The following is a 14634-nucleotide window of genomic DNA, read 5'->3' on the forward strand; positions in this document are numbered from 1 at the left end:
ATACCAGGCAAACTGGGTAGCAAGTAGGTACGCAAAGACTCCAGCAATTCACATTCAAATATTTTTATTCAAAATAGGGTTTTAAATCACTTATTGAAGGTGAGAAACTACCACCCAAAATTTATGCTTCAGACTTGAAAAGAACGAGCGCATAAAACTCAGCTCTCAAATATATATTTTTTATGAAAGAGAGGACAAACGAGCGTACGGGTTGTAAAACCTGATGTTAAGTGATCATCACCGAACACATTTTCTTGCAACACAATAGGAATCACAAGAAAGTTCCTTGAAAATCGCACTGTGGAGGAACAAAACACATTCAGATTGTGGGGATGATATCCTAATTTGTGACGTGTCGTGCGAAGGTGGAATGTGGCGATAGGAATCAGGGCAAACAGCTCCTCGGAACACTCCCCGTGATAAATGCGGTAAAGACACACAACGCCAAGTTATCTAAACGTTCACAGAGCATTGGGTTCCCGACAATTCGAGCAGCTCTGTGCTGCACGCGGTCAAATGGTGGGGAACGCCAGATATATAATAAATGCAATGTAAAGTTACTCCAGGTTTAAAATTACTCCTCCCTGTCATGTAATTATTTAGTGACAAAGGTAAGATATTGTAAAGACAAAAAGTTTTAAATTTAGAATAACATTACTTCGCGTTTATTAATATAACACAGTATAATATGTGGCCGGACTGTGCTTTATAGAGTTAGAGCGCTAGAATGTGGGCCGGCTTGAAGTATTGCCGTGCTCTATTTATGACGCCCAGCTTCTTTGAAACCAGTTCGGCTTTGATTTCTAAATGACCGCGGAATTCGCAATCGCTTGAGATTTCGAGAACCAGAATTCCGATACTAGGCGAAGCTTTAAGGGAAAGGTTCTCGAGGAGCGGTGATACGACACTTGAGTTTTTTTTGTGGTAAACGTGCAAAGTTGAGTCTTCGGGGGTTAAATGGGGGACAAGGTTTATTTTACTCTATTCCGCTACCCTCTCAAGGGTCGACACTGGTCGACCATTTCCTGAGAGAGACCTCCATGGTCATCTGTGTGTATACGGCATCTCCAGTACTATCGTCTTCATAACAATGTATGTTGGAGGCGTCCAACATATCATTGAAGAAACGGTGTAGTTAAATGTATTCATTAAATATTCTGAGGGGGGTCGCAACATCACCAAACTGCGGTATCATTCCGAAACACTTTTGTTTTGTACTTTTTCTGGGATGTAAAAGTCTAACTAACTTGATTTAACCGAGTAGTAGAGAATAATTTCCACAATCTAACCCACACAAACTTAACCTGTATCTACAAGAAACTACAACGTAGGTACATACTCATGACAATCGAACACCTGAAGCCCAACCACGGCCAGTATGTAGGTATATTTTTATTTAATAGTTCCAATAACGCGCTTCATCACGATCGCTTGGATTCAAAAAAATATATTTTTCAATTAAGTTATGATCAATAATTTTCCATCGATTGTTAGTTAAATATTGTAAAGTAAGTAAATATAATATAGTGCATAAGTGCTAAAGGTAATTATAATCAATTCCCAGACTGCCTGATCGCTTTGATGAACTGCTGAGCCATTTTTAATAAACTTTTAAATTTATTTAGAGTTAAGGTATGAACATGGACTAGGACTTTATTGTTAATTTACATTTGTATTACATACCTATTATTTATTCCAGATGCTGGATCGATGGCTTAGACACTGATGAATACGTTGCAGACTGGAACTCTACAGAAGTTTTGGAAGCAATCCCATTGACATCATTCGGAACTCTGGATAAATGCCGAATATTCACTGAAGACAACGTTACAACCGCTTGTTCCAAATGGGTGTATGACACAACTTATAGATCGTCTTCCCGCGGAATTGAGTGGGATTTCGTTTGTGGTAACATGTGGAAAGGACCTGTGGCTCAGTCATGTTATATGTTCGGTGTTTTCACCGGTGCTTTATATTTGGGCGGTCTAGCCGACAAGGTGGGAAGAAAGCCTGTATTGTGTTGGTCGGCTGTATTACAATTAGTTTTTGGCATTGGTCAAGCATTTACTCCTGAATACTGGTCATTTTTAGTCGTAACATATGTGTATGGTATTTTTGGGTCCGCTGGTGCCATGATTCCAGGATTTGTTCTAATCATGGAAATAGTTGGAGGCAGTAAGCGAACGTCTTGTGGTGTGGCTTTCCATTGCTTCTTTGCAATAGGTATGATATTAGTAGGAATATGGGGAGCTATAATTGATGACAAAACTCTATTGCAAGTCGTGTACGGATTACATAGCTTAATTTTGATACCACACATATGGATAATGGATGAATCTCCAAGATGGCTTTGGGCCCATGGAAGATCAAAAGAGGCGGTAGACATAGTTCAAAAGGCATTAAAATTTAATAATTCTACTGAGATATTAGACAGGGCAGATTTGGTTTCTAAAGGAAAAAATAAGGTTATAAAGGAATCTTCATCACCTTCCTCTGCGGGGACATCAGATCTATTTAAGACGCCTAATTTACGAATGAAAACCATCATTATATGTTTAAGCTGGTTTGCAAATTCTTTAGTTTATTATGGACTCACACTTAGCTCAGGTAAAATTGCAGGAAATCCGTATGTAATTATAGTCATTTTTGGCATGGTAGATATACCGAGTTACGCTGTTGTTTTTTATTTCTTGGATATTTGGGGGCGAAGGTCATTCATGAGTACAGCTATGCTTGTAGGGGGAACTGCTTGTGTGGTTGCTGCATTTATTCCGAAAGGTGCAAGTTTATCGACAGCTGTTGTTGTATTCGGAAAATTATTCATCGCTGCATCGTTCGCTATAGTGTTTAATTATTCCGCTGAATTGTTTCCCACAGTTCTTCGTAACTCCGGTATTGGGGTAGGATCAATGTTCGCTAGATTGTCGGGTGCATTAACACCCTTAATTACATTATTAGAATCTTTTAATCCGAAAATCCCTTCAGTTACTTTTGGATTAGTTGCTCTGGTTTCAGGATTTCTATGTTTATTCCTTCCAGAAACCATGAATCAGCCCTTGCCCCAATCTCTAGCCGATGGTGAAAGTTTTGGAAAAGGTGATACCTGCTTTTCATCGTGTCTTGGGAAGAGAACGAACAAAAGTATTGCGTCAAAAGAAAACGATGATGCTGCACATTCTATTATGATCACAGAAGAGAGGTAATAAATTTTGATGCAAAGTTTAAGACTGATGTTTAAAAACTCTGCAAACTAATAATTATTCGAATGAAAGTATCACGCGGCAAAGTTATTGGCGATATAATGATAGTAAAATAATTTTAGTATTTAGATTGATTTATTTAACTTATCGTTGTGATATGGTTGTGATTTATACATTTAAATATGATTTTATTAAGATATTATGCTTGCTAGGTATATTTTCACTTGAATTCCTTCAATTTTATTCCATGCTTCCCGCCTCCTCCAAGTCATAGGTACCGAATTGTGTAGAAAGTAGGGTACCTACGTAACTAATGGTGTTTTTGAAGCAAGTATGTGCCTACATATACTATACTGAGACTTCTTTTTCAATTTTTCATAATTTCTATTTGTTATTAAGGATTAATGATTTCTTATTGATAAAATTAGTTGATTTGACACGATATTTGATTTGAAGTCGAGAGTACAAAATATATTTAGTGTGTAATGTATTGAGTTATGTGTTTATTTTATTTTCTTATTGTTACCACTTTATTGTACCTACCTCATTAAAGTACCTGCATAATAGATAAGGGCTTATACTTTATTAAAATTACAGAGTTTCAAACAACATAGGTAACTACCTACCATGCGTAAGCATCATATTAGTCTGTGCTACCTACTTACATGTTAGCTTACCAATGAGTTTGAGACCTTATTAATAGACTATAGAATACAGATACTTATAAGAAATTACATATATTAAAGACTCTTTTATACTGACCATAGTGCTCACACAGTCACTGCCTGGTTTTGGTAGAAAGACGAATATAAATGAAAATGGTACTTATTGAAAACAATACTTTACTTTATTTTGCCAACAAAGTATTACCTAAATTCACATTCGTGAGATTCTAAAACAATTTTATAGATTTCTAGCGAGAATTAGTCTAAATCTAGAAGCAAATGGCTTTTGCAATTCTTGTTTCTTAAATAAAAATCAAAATATACAATAAATTAAAATATTTGCAGTTTGCATTTTTCTTCTTGCTTTAAAATGACACAGTAGCTATATACAAGTTAATAACTAAAGGTACAGATCATATATTTGATTATTCAGGACTAAAAACATGGCATATATTTATACAATACATAGATAACATATATACACAAGCCAAGATCTACACAGTAGTCACGTACGAGTAAAAAAGTAAGGACTCCGTGTCACCATACATAACAGTGAGGCACCAAAACAAGCCGGTAACTGTGTAAATACATAGCCCCACGCATACACTTACACTAATACAAGCCGATCGGCCGCCATTATGAGATTTGCCATCGTCTGTGTCAGATCAGTTTGTGTTGCAATAAAATATTTTAAAAATGCCATCGATTGTTGTGAAAAAGTGTAAAAACAATACTATAAAGGTATTTGTGGATTTATAATTATTTAAGGGAGAAAAAATTGTGTATCTGGTATACCCCGTAGCCGCACACACACTAGCATAAAGGTCGTAGAGTCCTTCTTTTTTTACTAGTCCGTGACAGTAGTCAATATATTATCACTCCAGATAGATAATATCAATCCGATATAGTGATGATTCAATAATTATCAGATATAAAAATCAAATTATGATTAAGATAAGTGAATAGCAAATATGAAAAACACAGCCATTTGTTACCATGCAACTGAAATTACCAGAAACATTGACATGAATTTGCTTATCAAATATCAATATACCTACATCACACACACATACAATTAAAAGTTGTTTAGATGTGTTGAGCAATTTATTAAAATTTGTTAAGAATGTCGGTAAAATCATAAAAATTTTTAAATGGCATTGCTTATCATTCTGCTTCTCACTCAGCCGAAGAGCCCATGACAGCCAGACCTTTGTTATTTTATAAAACCTCAAAGGTTTATGTGCATGTCCCCTTTGCAGGTAAGAATGACCAGCGACTATAGAGTTTGGGTTATAGTGGGGATAGCAATAGTCATAAGTGTCCGGCAATGGTTGACAAGATTTGTAAAGTAATCCTGAAGAAAATATAAAAAAATGAGCTTTATACTTTAACAACTTTTAGGTACAATTTTATCCACATTTACTACTTGCCCAAGTAACCACAGCCCAAACTCTATAGTCGCTCGTCATCCTTACGTGTGTAGGGGACATGCACAGAAAAACTTTCGACTTTTATAAAATTATGAAGGTTCAAATAAAAGAATCATCAAAATCAAAAAGGTCGAAAGTTCTGAGGTAAGAAACATAATAAATAAATACAGTCGAATTGAGAACCTCCTCTTTTTTTGAAGTCGGTTAAAATACTAATAACGAAGGCCCGGAGGCATAGCTATGTGTATATTTATAAACACAGTATACTTATAGGTCATGTAAAGCGTTCGGTGACGATGACGCGATATCCATGGTTTTTGTTCACCCAAGTGCACAATGTGGTTATAGAAATTTTCATTTCAAAAAAACAACTGCAAAAAAAGATATCCCACGAATAATGCATCAAATTTATTTCGATTCACGATTTTATTAATTTATCCCTACTTATTCTGCCCAGCCGGCCCTCCAAAGGTACTCCCTGCTACCGGTATGATTCCTACACGATTGATATATACACTTTCATTAATAAGTATTGTGTCCCAAATTTTACGCAGAATTTTTGAAGTTTAAGAGGTAAATTATTAATTTCCAGTACTAAAAACTGTCTGCATGTTCACAATCTCTTTTTATAAAGTTATTCGCATAGTCCGACCATTTTGTTACCTAATTACAAACTACTGGTGTACATACATTATGTGATATGTCACAAGCTTAGATAATTTATATGTCTAGATAGAGCCTCTTGCTGTTAGGCAGGCATGATAACAGGCTAGGTTTGTCAATTTAGCATGACAGCTTGTCAATTTAGCATGACAGCTATGTCTTACACTCGCAATACTCTAGTCACTTTGTTTTAGTGTGCATCAGTTGCTGAAAATAGAGGTTATAAGTTTGCAGCAATTTTTTTCAACATGTTCACTACTGTCACAGTCTTTTTAGACACATAAATTATCTAAGGTCACAAGCATAATATGTATTTTATATTATTATAAGAAATTTATTTAGTGCCTATTCACCGTTTTAAGAAGTTTGTATAGATTAATAAAGATATTGGAAGGGCCACAAATAGATAGAAAAATGAAAGAATTTGCTTCCCAATGAAAAGACGAATTCCGTAACAGCTAGATCTTTAGTGACTCTTTATTTACATTTTAATATAATGGTAAAGAAAAATCTTCATAAATACATTTTATATATTGATGGATTAAAGAAATACAAACACTTCTTGCACTGGCAGCAGTCACATTGTACTGCTAACCTCATCATACAAGCATCATTATAGTTTAAAATAAATAAATATATCAAGGAAAACCTTTTGGTAAAAGCAAAACAATAATAAAAATAAATAAACATTTGGCTATTTACATTAAATTAGGATTTTAGCCTAATCAAAAAAATAATCAATAGTTCATAATAGCTCTGGTTAAATTGTTTTTCGTTAAATACATTCTGTGGAGTGGTTTGGCTTGACATTATTTTGATCTATGTGACAATCCACAAGCAATTAAGACATAAGTTTTAATGCTTTCTGTATTTGCATTACTAAACCACATGAAAATGTTACTTTGCTGTACATACTTAAACAGATGTCAATAATGTAAGTAGTAAAATACAAGAGCAAATATTTCTGCTACATAATAAGCAAAATTGTAATCACATCTAAAAAAATATATTATATTATCATAATTACATTGATTAGATTTTAGATTAATAAAATATCAATTACTAAGCAATTCTATTTCTCTTCCATTTAAAGGAACGATAAGCACTAACCAACATTATATTAATTCAAAAATCTCTAGGATTCTATGTTATACATATTACACAGAAGATTTTAAAAATGTGATATAAATATTGTATATATTAATGGTTCCACATAGATGCAGGTATATAATAGAGTTCAAATAAGTAATTCTATTTAGAGGTGTGTCATTGAAGGTTTTTAAATTAAATTAATTCAACTGTTTTTTGTTCAAAAAAAAAAACTGTTAAATTGTCAACGGGTTTTGAAAATTTATTAATAATTTAGGTTTTTATTTTTTCAATATAATATCAAGTCAACATTTTCGTTCGCAATTTCATCAACTGTTTTGAATTAAGCTGTTTTAGTGAGGCATTCAATTTCTTCATTTAGTGCGAGTTACAGACAAATATGTTGATTGAATTTATTAGCTTATTATGTTCAACAGGTTTTTTCGTTGAAGAAAATCAGTTAATTCCTTAACAAATATAAAACTGTTAATAAAAACAGTTTATTGATTTTACAACCACGTCTAATTCTATTCAATGAATGTAACTGCAATTAGATATTACAGAACATACTTAAAAGTATACAGCTTTTTTGTTAACATAATTTTATTTTAAGATATTACAATATTGTGAACAATGCAGGTATTATGAGATAATTTTTTAAATAAATTTAATAAAAAACTTTTGTAGTAGGATTGGATACTACAGTAATATGTATTTAGAATGTATGCTTATGTGGTTTTGGTTTACATAAATTTTATCTTTGAATAGACTATGTATGATATGTTAATGACCAACATGAATCTCCTATGTGTCTTAGTATTAAATCTTACAATAATTTCATTGTATTTTATTACATACTTATAGAATGAGTTTTATATATAATATCTAAGTATGAAACACAATTTTATGAACAAATAGCACCAATATAACATTAATCACAAAATATAACACAAGTCAGTAGATAAATATCTAAAATGATGTCACTTGTAAATCTTTCTACTCGCATCTCATCGTCATCCGACGTTCATATTCATACATGCAGCAGTACTGGGTGCAATAAAAAAACAATGACACAAGATCATTAGGTCACTACAAGTACAAAATCTCAGGAGATATCTGGATTCTCTTTTATTAACTGCTGCTGTGATTGCAAGTACAAGTCACCATGTTAGATTCATTTCTGTTGACTAGGCATATACTATGAAACATCAAGTAAGCAAACATGAAGCAAAATATGAATCAGGTGAGATTATCTTTCCTTCTATTAAATATTCTTTATATCAACAGTTTTACCTACATCTTTGGCATGCCTTAGTCAAGTAACATGTGACAAAATAGCTACACTCTAAAAATATAAGTTTCTACAAATATCAACAAGGCTTTAATACTTTGGGCATGGTGTTTGATGAATCTTAAGTCCAATCTTACCACAGGGTTCAGCAGCTATTGCTGTATGCACAATAATAGCTGGTTGGGTTGGTGTTGGTGCATGCAATTCATGGCTCTCTCCTGGTGTCAAGCTAGCCAAAGCTGCAAGTAATTCATCATTTACTATAGGTTCACCTTCTTCGCGTGGCTCCCAACCTACTGGAGGACTAGCTGGAGGAGAAATCAAAAATTGCTTAACAGGAGCTGGCGGCTTCAAGTTTTTAATAGATATTGGAGTAACTGGCTGAGCAAAGTAGCAGTTTATCCGTGTTTTGTGAAAGTGATATTGATGAAGCTGCACTCGGGCATTGGCAGCATCCAAGGGACTGTCATAATTAACACGTAGGCGTTTGAAACTTTTTAACCACTGAAACACCACATTATCCGAAAAAGTGCGAAAGATATCCTCTAGTTTCTTTTTCAATTTTTCATCCGAAAACACTTCACTATGAATATTTGTTACTATCACCGACTTGGGTAAATCATCAAAGTCGGTTACTTCGTATTGGGAATCACTTTCTTGATTTATATCAGAAATGTTTGGATGAGCATTCGGCATACCGTCTTCCGGATTTATGTAAACTTCATACTCTTCAAATGTTTCATCCTCCTCTTTATTGGCCATTTTTTACAGGATGCAGTAAGCAAGGTGAATAATATTTACAATTAATTAATGCGTATACATAAAAAGGAAATAGGTATCTCTATTATAACTATGTAATTTGTTTATATTTTTATAATCCGTAACTAATTTGTATTATATTATACTTGTGTATTTAAATTATTCAATCAAATGTACTCTGTGCCTGTGACATGGTATATTTAATCTTTTAATTATGGCTTATAGAAACAAATTCATATTTCAAACAAAATATTGCCAATTGCCAAACAAATCGATTAAAAATAGACAATCTCTGTTCTGACGTAGTGAGTAGTGACCAAAGAGTATAATAATATATAGCGAAAAGAGAGCCCTCTCTACGCATTATGAGCTGTCTATTTGAAATCTAGCGCCATCTGAATATTGGCCCCGAAAATAACTATATATTAGCTCGAAATTATGAAATTCATTTTTAATGTTGTGACGTAATTAAATAACCAACTCTACTTTTTAATGTAGGTATTGCAATTTTTTACCATGATGAAATTGCGCGTAGAGTTAGTTATTTAATTTTGCCACAGCATAGAACATAAAGGATAGGATTTAGTAATGTTGGTATGAGTAATTGAAGTAATTGGGTGGGAGAAAAAAAAAGCAATGTTTGCATATTATTTTTTATTTTTATAATGTTTATGTTTATCATAATATTGTTAGGCAGCTGTTTTTGTTTCGTCTTCACCCACATATGTTAATTTTCCTGACAAAATTATAATAAATACCTTTAAACCTTGCTTTGAAAGATTGTCCTTTTTTTCGCAAGCGCGATATTTCTGCTTGAAGTTGCTTGATCTTTGTGCGCTGTGGAGCAATTAGATCTGTGAAAGAATGTTTAATTTACAAATTGTATAGTATAATATATGTATTATATGGTATTAAATAGATGGACAATAAGAAAAGGGATTCAGTCTTAAAGTCTATATATATAAAAATGAATTGCTGTTCGTTAGTCTTGCTAAAACTTGAGAATGGCTGGATCGATTTGGCTAATTTCGGTCTTGAATTTTTTGTGGAAGTCCAGTAAAGGTTTTGATAAGAAGAAGAATTTAATATGTACAGCACGACGTCTGTCGAGTCAGCTAGTAATGAATTTAATTCCCACACGGACATTAGCTGTTCTCAATCCTATCAGGTACCAATGCAGCCTTCATCAAAAAAGACATTTGGCTCAATAGTCTTATGTCATGTCATGCATTAATCTGCCGTTATAAAATTATTGTCACATTTATGGTTAATGTTTGTTAAATAAAGACCTTTCGAATTTCTTATTATGTTTAATTTCTCATGAGTGTTGTAATATTACATCAAAGCCCGCCATTGTCAGGTGTGCTACTCCCTAACTTTGCTGACTTTGCTGACACATACTACAAAATAAATGATGGGCCATTACAAGAATCTTGCTGATTTTTGTCCCCAGCTCCGGGACTATGAGGGAACTACTTTGCCCACCTAAACAAAAGATCATAAACTATGTCAGATTTCATACAAATTTATTCAGCACTTTTTGGATAAAAAAGTATAAAAACAATATTTTCAAAAGAAATCAGAATCTTTCCCATTTGTAATATTAGTATAATAATATTAATACCTTTTCCAGCTGTTCTTTTAGGCTTGCTAATAAAACTATAATTATGTTCCAGCATCAAGCACCTTGAGATGCATCTGAAATTGGAAATAATACTTATGTAGTTTGTTGCCCATTTTGTCAGAGTGAATTTTAACTATACTTTTCAAATCATTTCAATTGTCAATTTCAATCAGACGATAATGGAGAAAAATAAAAATAAAACCAAAAATCAAATCATAATAAAGTAGCACTCAGAAAATGTAGAACCAGGGCAGCATTTCTTAAGAGTCTAGAGCTCAAATTAAATCACAAGTTGAAATAAGCTGTCAAACAAAACCATTATAGAAAAAAAGACCCGACACTACTCACAAAATTTAAAATTATAAAATTTTGTTTTTATTTATGGTTTAGTTGTGTATAATAGATAGAAATATATTATATTATATAATATTTTGGTATGTGTTCAAAACAAAATGTAATCATTAATTTATATATTTATTATTTTGATAATAGCCAACAAAATGAAAAAAATATATGAATTTTACCTGCAGCCACAGGTTGGAATGTTGTTGAAGTTGATGCTTTTTCTAAAATAAAGTTGCTCACATATGGCTCTGTAAATAATAAATATAATAATAGATTAATGATTATTTATTATTTGTATGCCACAGAGAACCGGAGAACTTTTATTGTGATTTGTAAAATCTTATGTAACTGAAATGAAATTATGAAGACTACCTATATTATATGAAAACATGACATAAAGATCAAGATCAAATGTGGGATTTTCAATCAATAACATTTTATGGGCCCAAGATTTTAAAATTACAACCAAGAAATACATCAAAATTTTGTATGTGTATGTCCATAAATATCAATAATTTTAAGAAGATACATAAAAGACATGGGATTAAAAGCAGAACAATATCAAATTGTCAATGCCCTTTGACTGAGTTTGACTTTATATTCTTTCTGAATATTTTATTTGAAATAGGATATAATATCACTTACAGAAAGTCAATACTACCTATTGGAAAAAGTATACCTCAGACCTGAGAAGTAAGGGCATAAGATACTCAGGGGGCTTCTTTTTTTTACATAAAAATATGGTGACAATGTTAAATCATACAATAAAATTTATTATTTAATACCCTGAGGGTGGCTGCTCCATGCCATTTCTGTGGTATCATTAAGAATGTCACTTATGTCATAGTAACCTTTATGACATTGTAAATAAGTTTTAAAAATTATTTACCTGAACAGTCTTGCTGTATTATTGTAGGCAGTAAATGTTGTGTGGATGAAGCTTGTCCTAAGATTACTTGACTCTGTAGTTGTCCTGAAAATTAATGTGAATATGTAAAGATTATGTTTCATTATTTAATGATTATCATAGATATTGAACCAGTTTCAGCTAGAAATGCAACCATTGAATTTTGTAATCACAACTGTGTAAGAAAATCAGGTGATTCCAGAATGGTACAATATACCTTCAAAAAAACCATCAACTCAACAAAGATTCTTAGTGGTGTGACTAAATCTGACAGAGTAAGGAATAGAATCGAATATTAACTCAATATGTGTTAAATTAGGGGACTTACCAAGCAGATGAAGCATCGTAACTGCCAATGTGCTTAGCCATTGATTATGATTTCTGTGTCTGTCAGAAAAGTGTATATCACAAATTCTCTTCTTCTTATTCATACATCATACATTCAAGATCAGATGTTTAAGGGTTTCCACCAACAAGACTGACCCAAGTTTTAAACTGCTCAGGAATTTGACAGCATCTGGGAAACTATGCATTGGAATCTCTGAAAATAATAAATAACATTATTAAATAAATTGAGTGACTATTAAAGCCATCAGACAAATTGTGATAACCTAGTGTTATGACCATTGGGCTAGTATTAGATTTTATACTCATATATTGACTTTTCTCTTGATAAAAATGGTGTCAGAAGCCAGCACAGCTGTCAATTATTATTAAACCATATAAGTCAGGGGGAGTCTGAAGTCTGACATAAGGTGATGTGAGGGATTGGAGTTTAATCTTTGGGGCAAGATACAGAAAACCGGTATGTTTATAATAGTTTTAACCATGATTGCAAATTCAATCTACGGACCGGTAGTAGAACCTGAGAGTAGGACAAACCTTATATGATACTTTATTTATCACAAGATTAGTCAATAAACTACACTATTAAGATTTAAGAGAATAATCAACACACCACGGAGCGCACAACCGAAAGCACAACGTCTCGGCATTACACCAAAGTTCATAAATTCCACAAACAAAAGTGTCTCTATCACAAAAAGTAGAAATACACAGAATAAGGAGATTTTTGGAGTGAATTCGCAACAGCAAGGCGGAGGAACACAAGGCTCGACTCGACGCACTTACACTTCGATTTCAATACCAAAAATATGCAAAATGGAACACGAGAGAACTACATACATGCGCAAAGTGCAAACGCTAGAAGTAGCCGCCATTTTATGACCAGTGGGCAGGTTTCAAAGCGAGTGACAGCTGACAAAGCTTTAATTTTGAGGCCAACTATCAGATGGCACTATAGTTTTCTGAAAACGTCTCTATAAGGCGACTGTCCCACCCCTGGTCTGTGCTTCTAACCACAGAGTACCAAAGAGAATTTAAACACTATCTTCAACAGAGTACCTTAAATCTTTACATAAACTAGTAACTTCTGACGCAAATCTGATGTTACAATTTAGATCAAAGGTAGTTTTCCAATTACAGAGCATAATGCGACTCAGTGCCGCACAAATCACAATGCCGAATTGTTCTGATGCATAATTGGAACATGAATTAGTTTTAAAATGCACCAGCAGAGTGCGTGTGTACTAAGTTCAGTATTAAAAAAAATATTCATAGGAAAGCAATCTATTAAGAAAATAAGATGTTGCCATCTTCATTTTGATAAATATGTTCATTTCCACGAAAACATTTATGTCTGCTTCATTAAATAATTCGATCAAGCCATTGCAATGTTGACAAAACTATATTTCTGTTCAACAAATTTGTGTATACTTTAGAATTCTAAAATGAAATTGTATACACATTTTAAATGTTGTATATAAAATTAAATAGTCAATGTTTGTACCTTTTCATTAGTTTTAGTTTTATTTATTTAGAGAATTGGTAACAAGACCATCAGCTTAAACCAAAATACAATAAACGAAGAATGTTTAAATCATTTTTCGGCAAATTTGTACCTTTATCCATATTTACATTTTTTTTTGTAACGCAGTCTGAATTAAGTTTTATTAAATTTTATTAAAAACTACGAACAAATGAAAGCTTTCAAAAATTTTTCATCAATAAACAATATTACTACCGATATTAATTAAAATTTGGATCAATGCAAACTTACAGTAAAAACACATGTTAATTTTCTGCCACTGAGTTGGTATCTATTCTACGCATCACGCGAATGCAGTACTTTTGATCGAGCACGATTGTGCGAAGAGTTGCTGTAGTTGGAACATTAAACGTTGAGCATTATGCCCAATGACGTTCTATACATGGGAAACGGGAAAAGTGTGCTTAAAGACCATGTAAGCACACTTTTCTTCTTAGTCGTGTGTCAATCAACAAGCCTAAGTGTGCTATAAAAAGATGGTGTGACTTATCATCGGTAAGGTTATTTTATTATATAAGATTGATATGCAAAAAGCGTAAGTAATTTAATAAAAACTAATATTTTTTTCATTAAATATGGCAAAGACCCCAGACAAGACCCGCTTGTCAGAATGGGACAGGGAAAGGACACAGTCAGAAATGAAAACAATAGAGTCACTCTTTTAAACCGACTTCAAAAAGGAGGAGGTCCTCAATTCATCGGTATGTTTTTATGTTTGTTACCTCAGAACTTTCGACTGGGTGAACCGATTTTATTGAAAGCTGGTGCTTCCC

At 32.9% G+C, this 14634-nt stretch overlaps 2 protein-coding genes and 1 long non-coding RNA gene across 3 annotated transcripts in view; 1 reads left to right on the forward strand and 2 right to left on the reverse strand.

The window, feature by feature from the left end:
- The window catches only part of LOC126972216 (organic cation transporter protein), a 47442-nt gene extending 39558 nt beyond the window's left edge, over nucleotides 1-7884 (forward strand). The window contains exon 3 of the mRNA XM_050818853.1: nucleotides 1700-7884. Coding sequence (XP_050674810.1) covers nucleotides 1700-3203 — 1504 coding nt within the window. The 3' untranslated portion in view covers nucleotides 3204-7884. The remainder of the gene's footprint in view (nucleotides 1-1699) is intronic.
- On the reverse strand, nucleotides 6406-9383 carry LOC126972243 (protein sarah). The gene has a single exon (XM_050818890.1). The coding sequence runs from the start codon at nucleotides 9098-9100 to the stop codon at nucleotides 8429-8431; it is 672 nt and encodes a 223-aa protein (XP_050674847.1). The 5' UTR covers nucleotides 9101-9383; the 3' UTR covers nucleotides 6406-8428.
- A 469-nt stretch (nucleotides 9384-9852) lies between these two features.
- Nucleotides 9853-12425, reverse strand: LOC126972255 (uncharacterized). The gene is made up of 5 exons (XR_007731103.1): nucleotides 12302-12425; nucleotides 11956-12039; nucleotides 11246-11314; nucleotides 10722-10795; nucleotides 9853-9951 (listed from the first exon to the last, which is right to left on the reverse strand). It is a non-coding gene; the product is annotated as an uncharacterized LOC126972255 (long non-coding RNA).
- Between the last annotated feature and the right edge of the window lie 2209 nt (nucleotides 12426-14634).

Source organism: Leptidea sinapis, chromosome 25 (genome assembly GCF_905404315.1).
Source record: "Leptidea sinapis chromosome 25, ilLepSina1.1, whole genome shotgun sequence".
In the NCBI taxonomy this organism is placed as follows: domain Eukaryota; kingdom Metazoa; phylum Arthropoda; class Insecta; order Lepidoptera; family Pieridae; genus Leptidea; species Leptidea sinapis.

What these genes read in the sequence shown, in the direction of transcription:
- LOC126972243 (XM_050818890.1), bottom strand. Translation starts at nt 9,100, where the DNA reads ATGGCCAATAAAGAGGAGGATGAAACATTTGAAGAGTATGAAGTTTAC.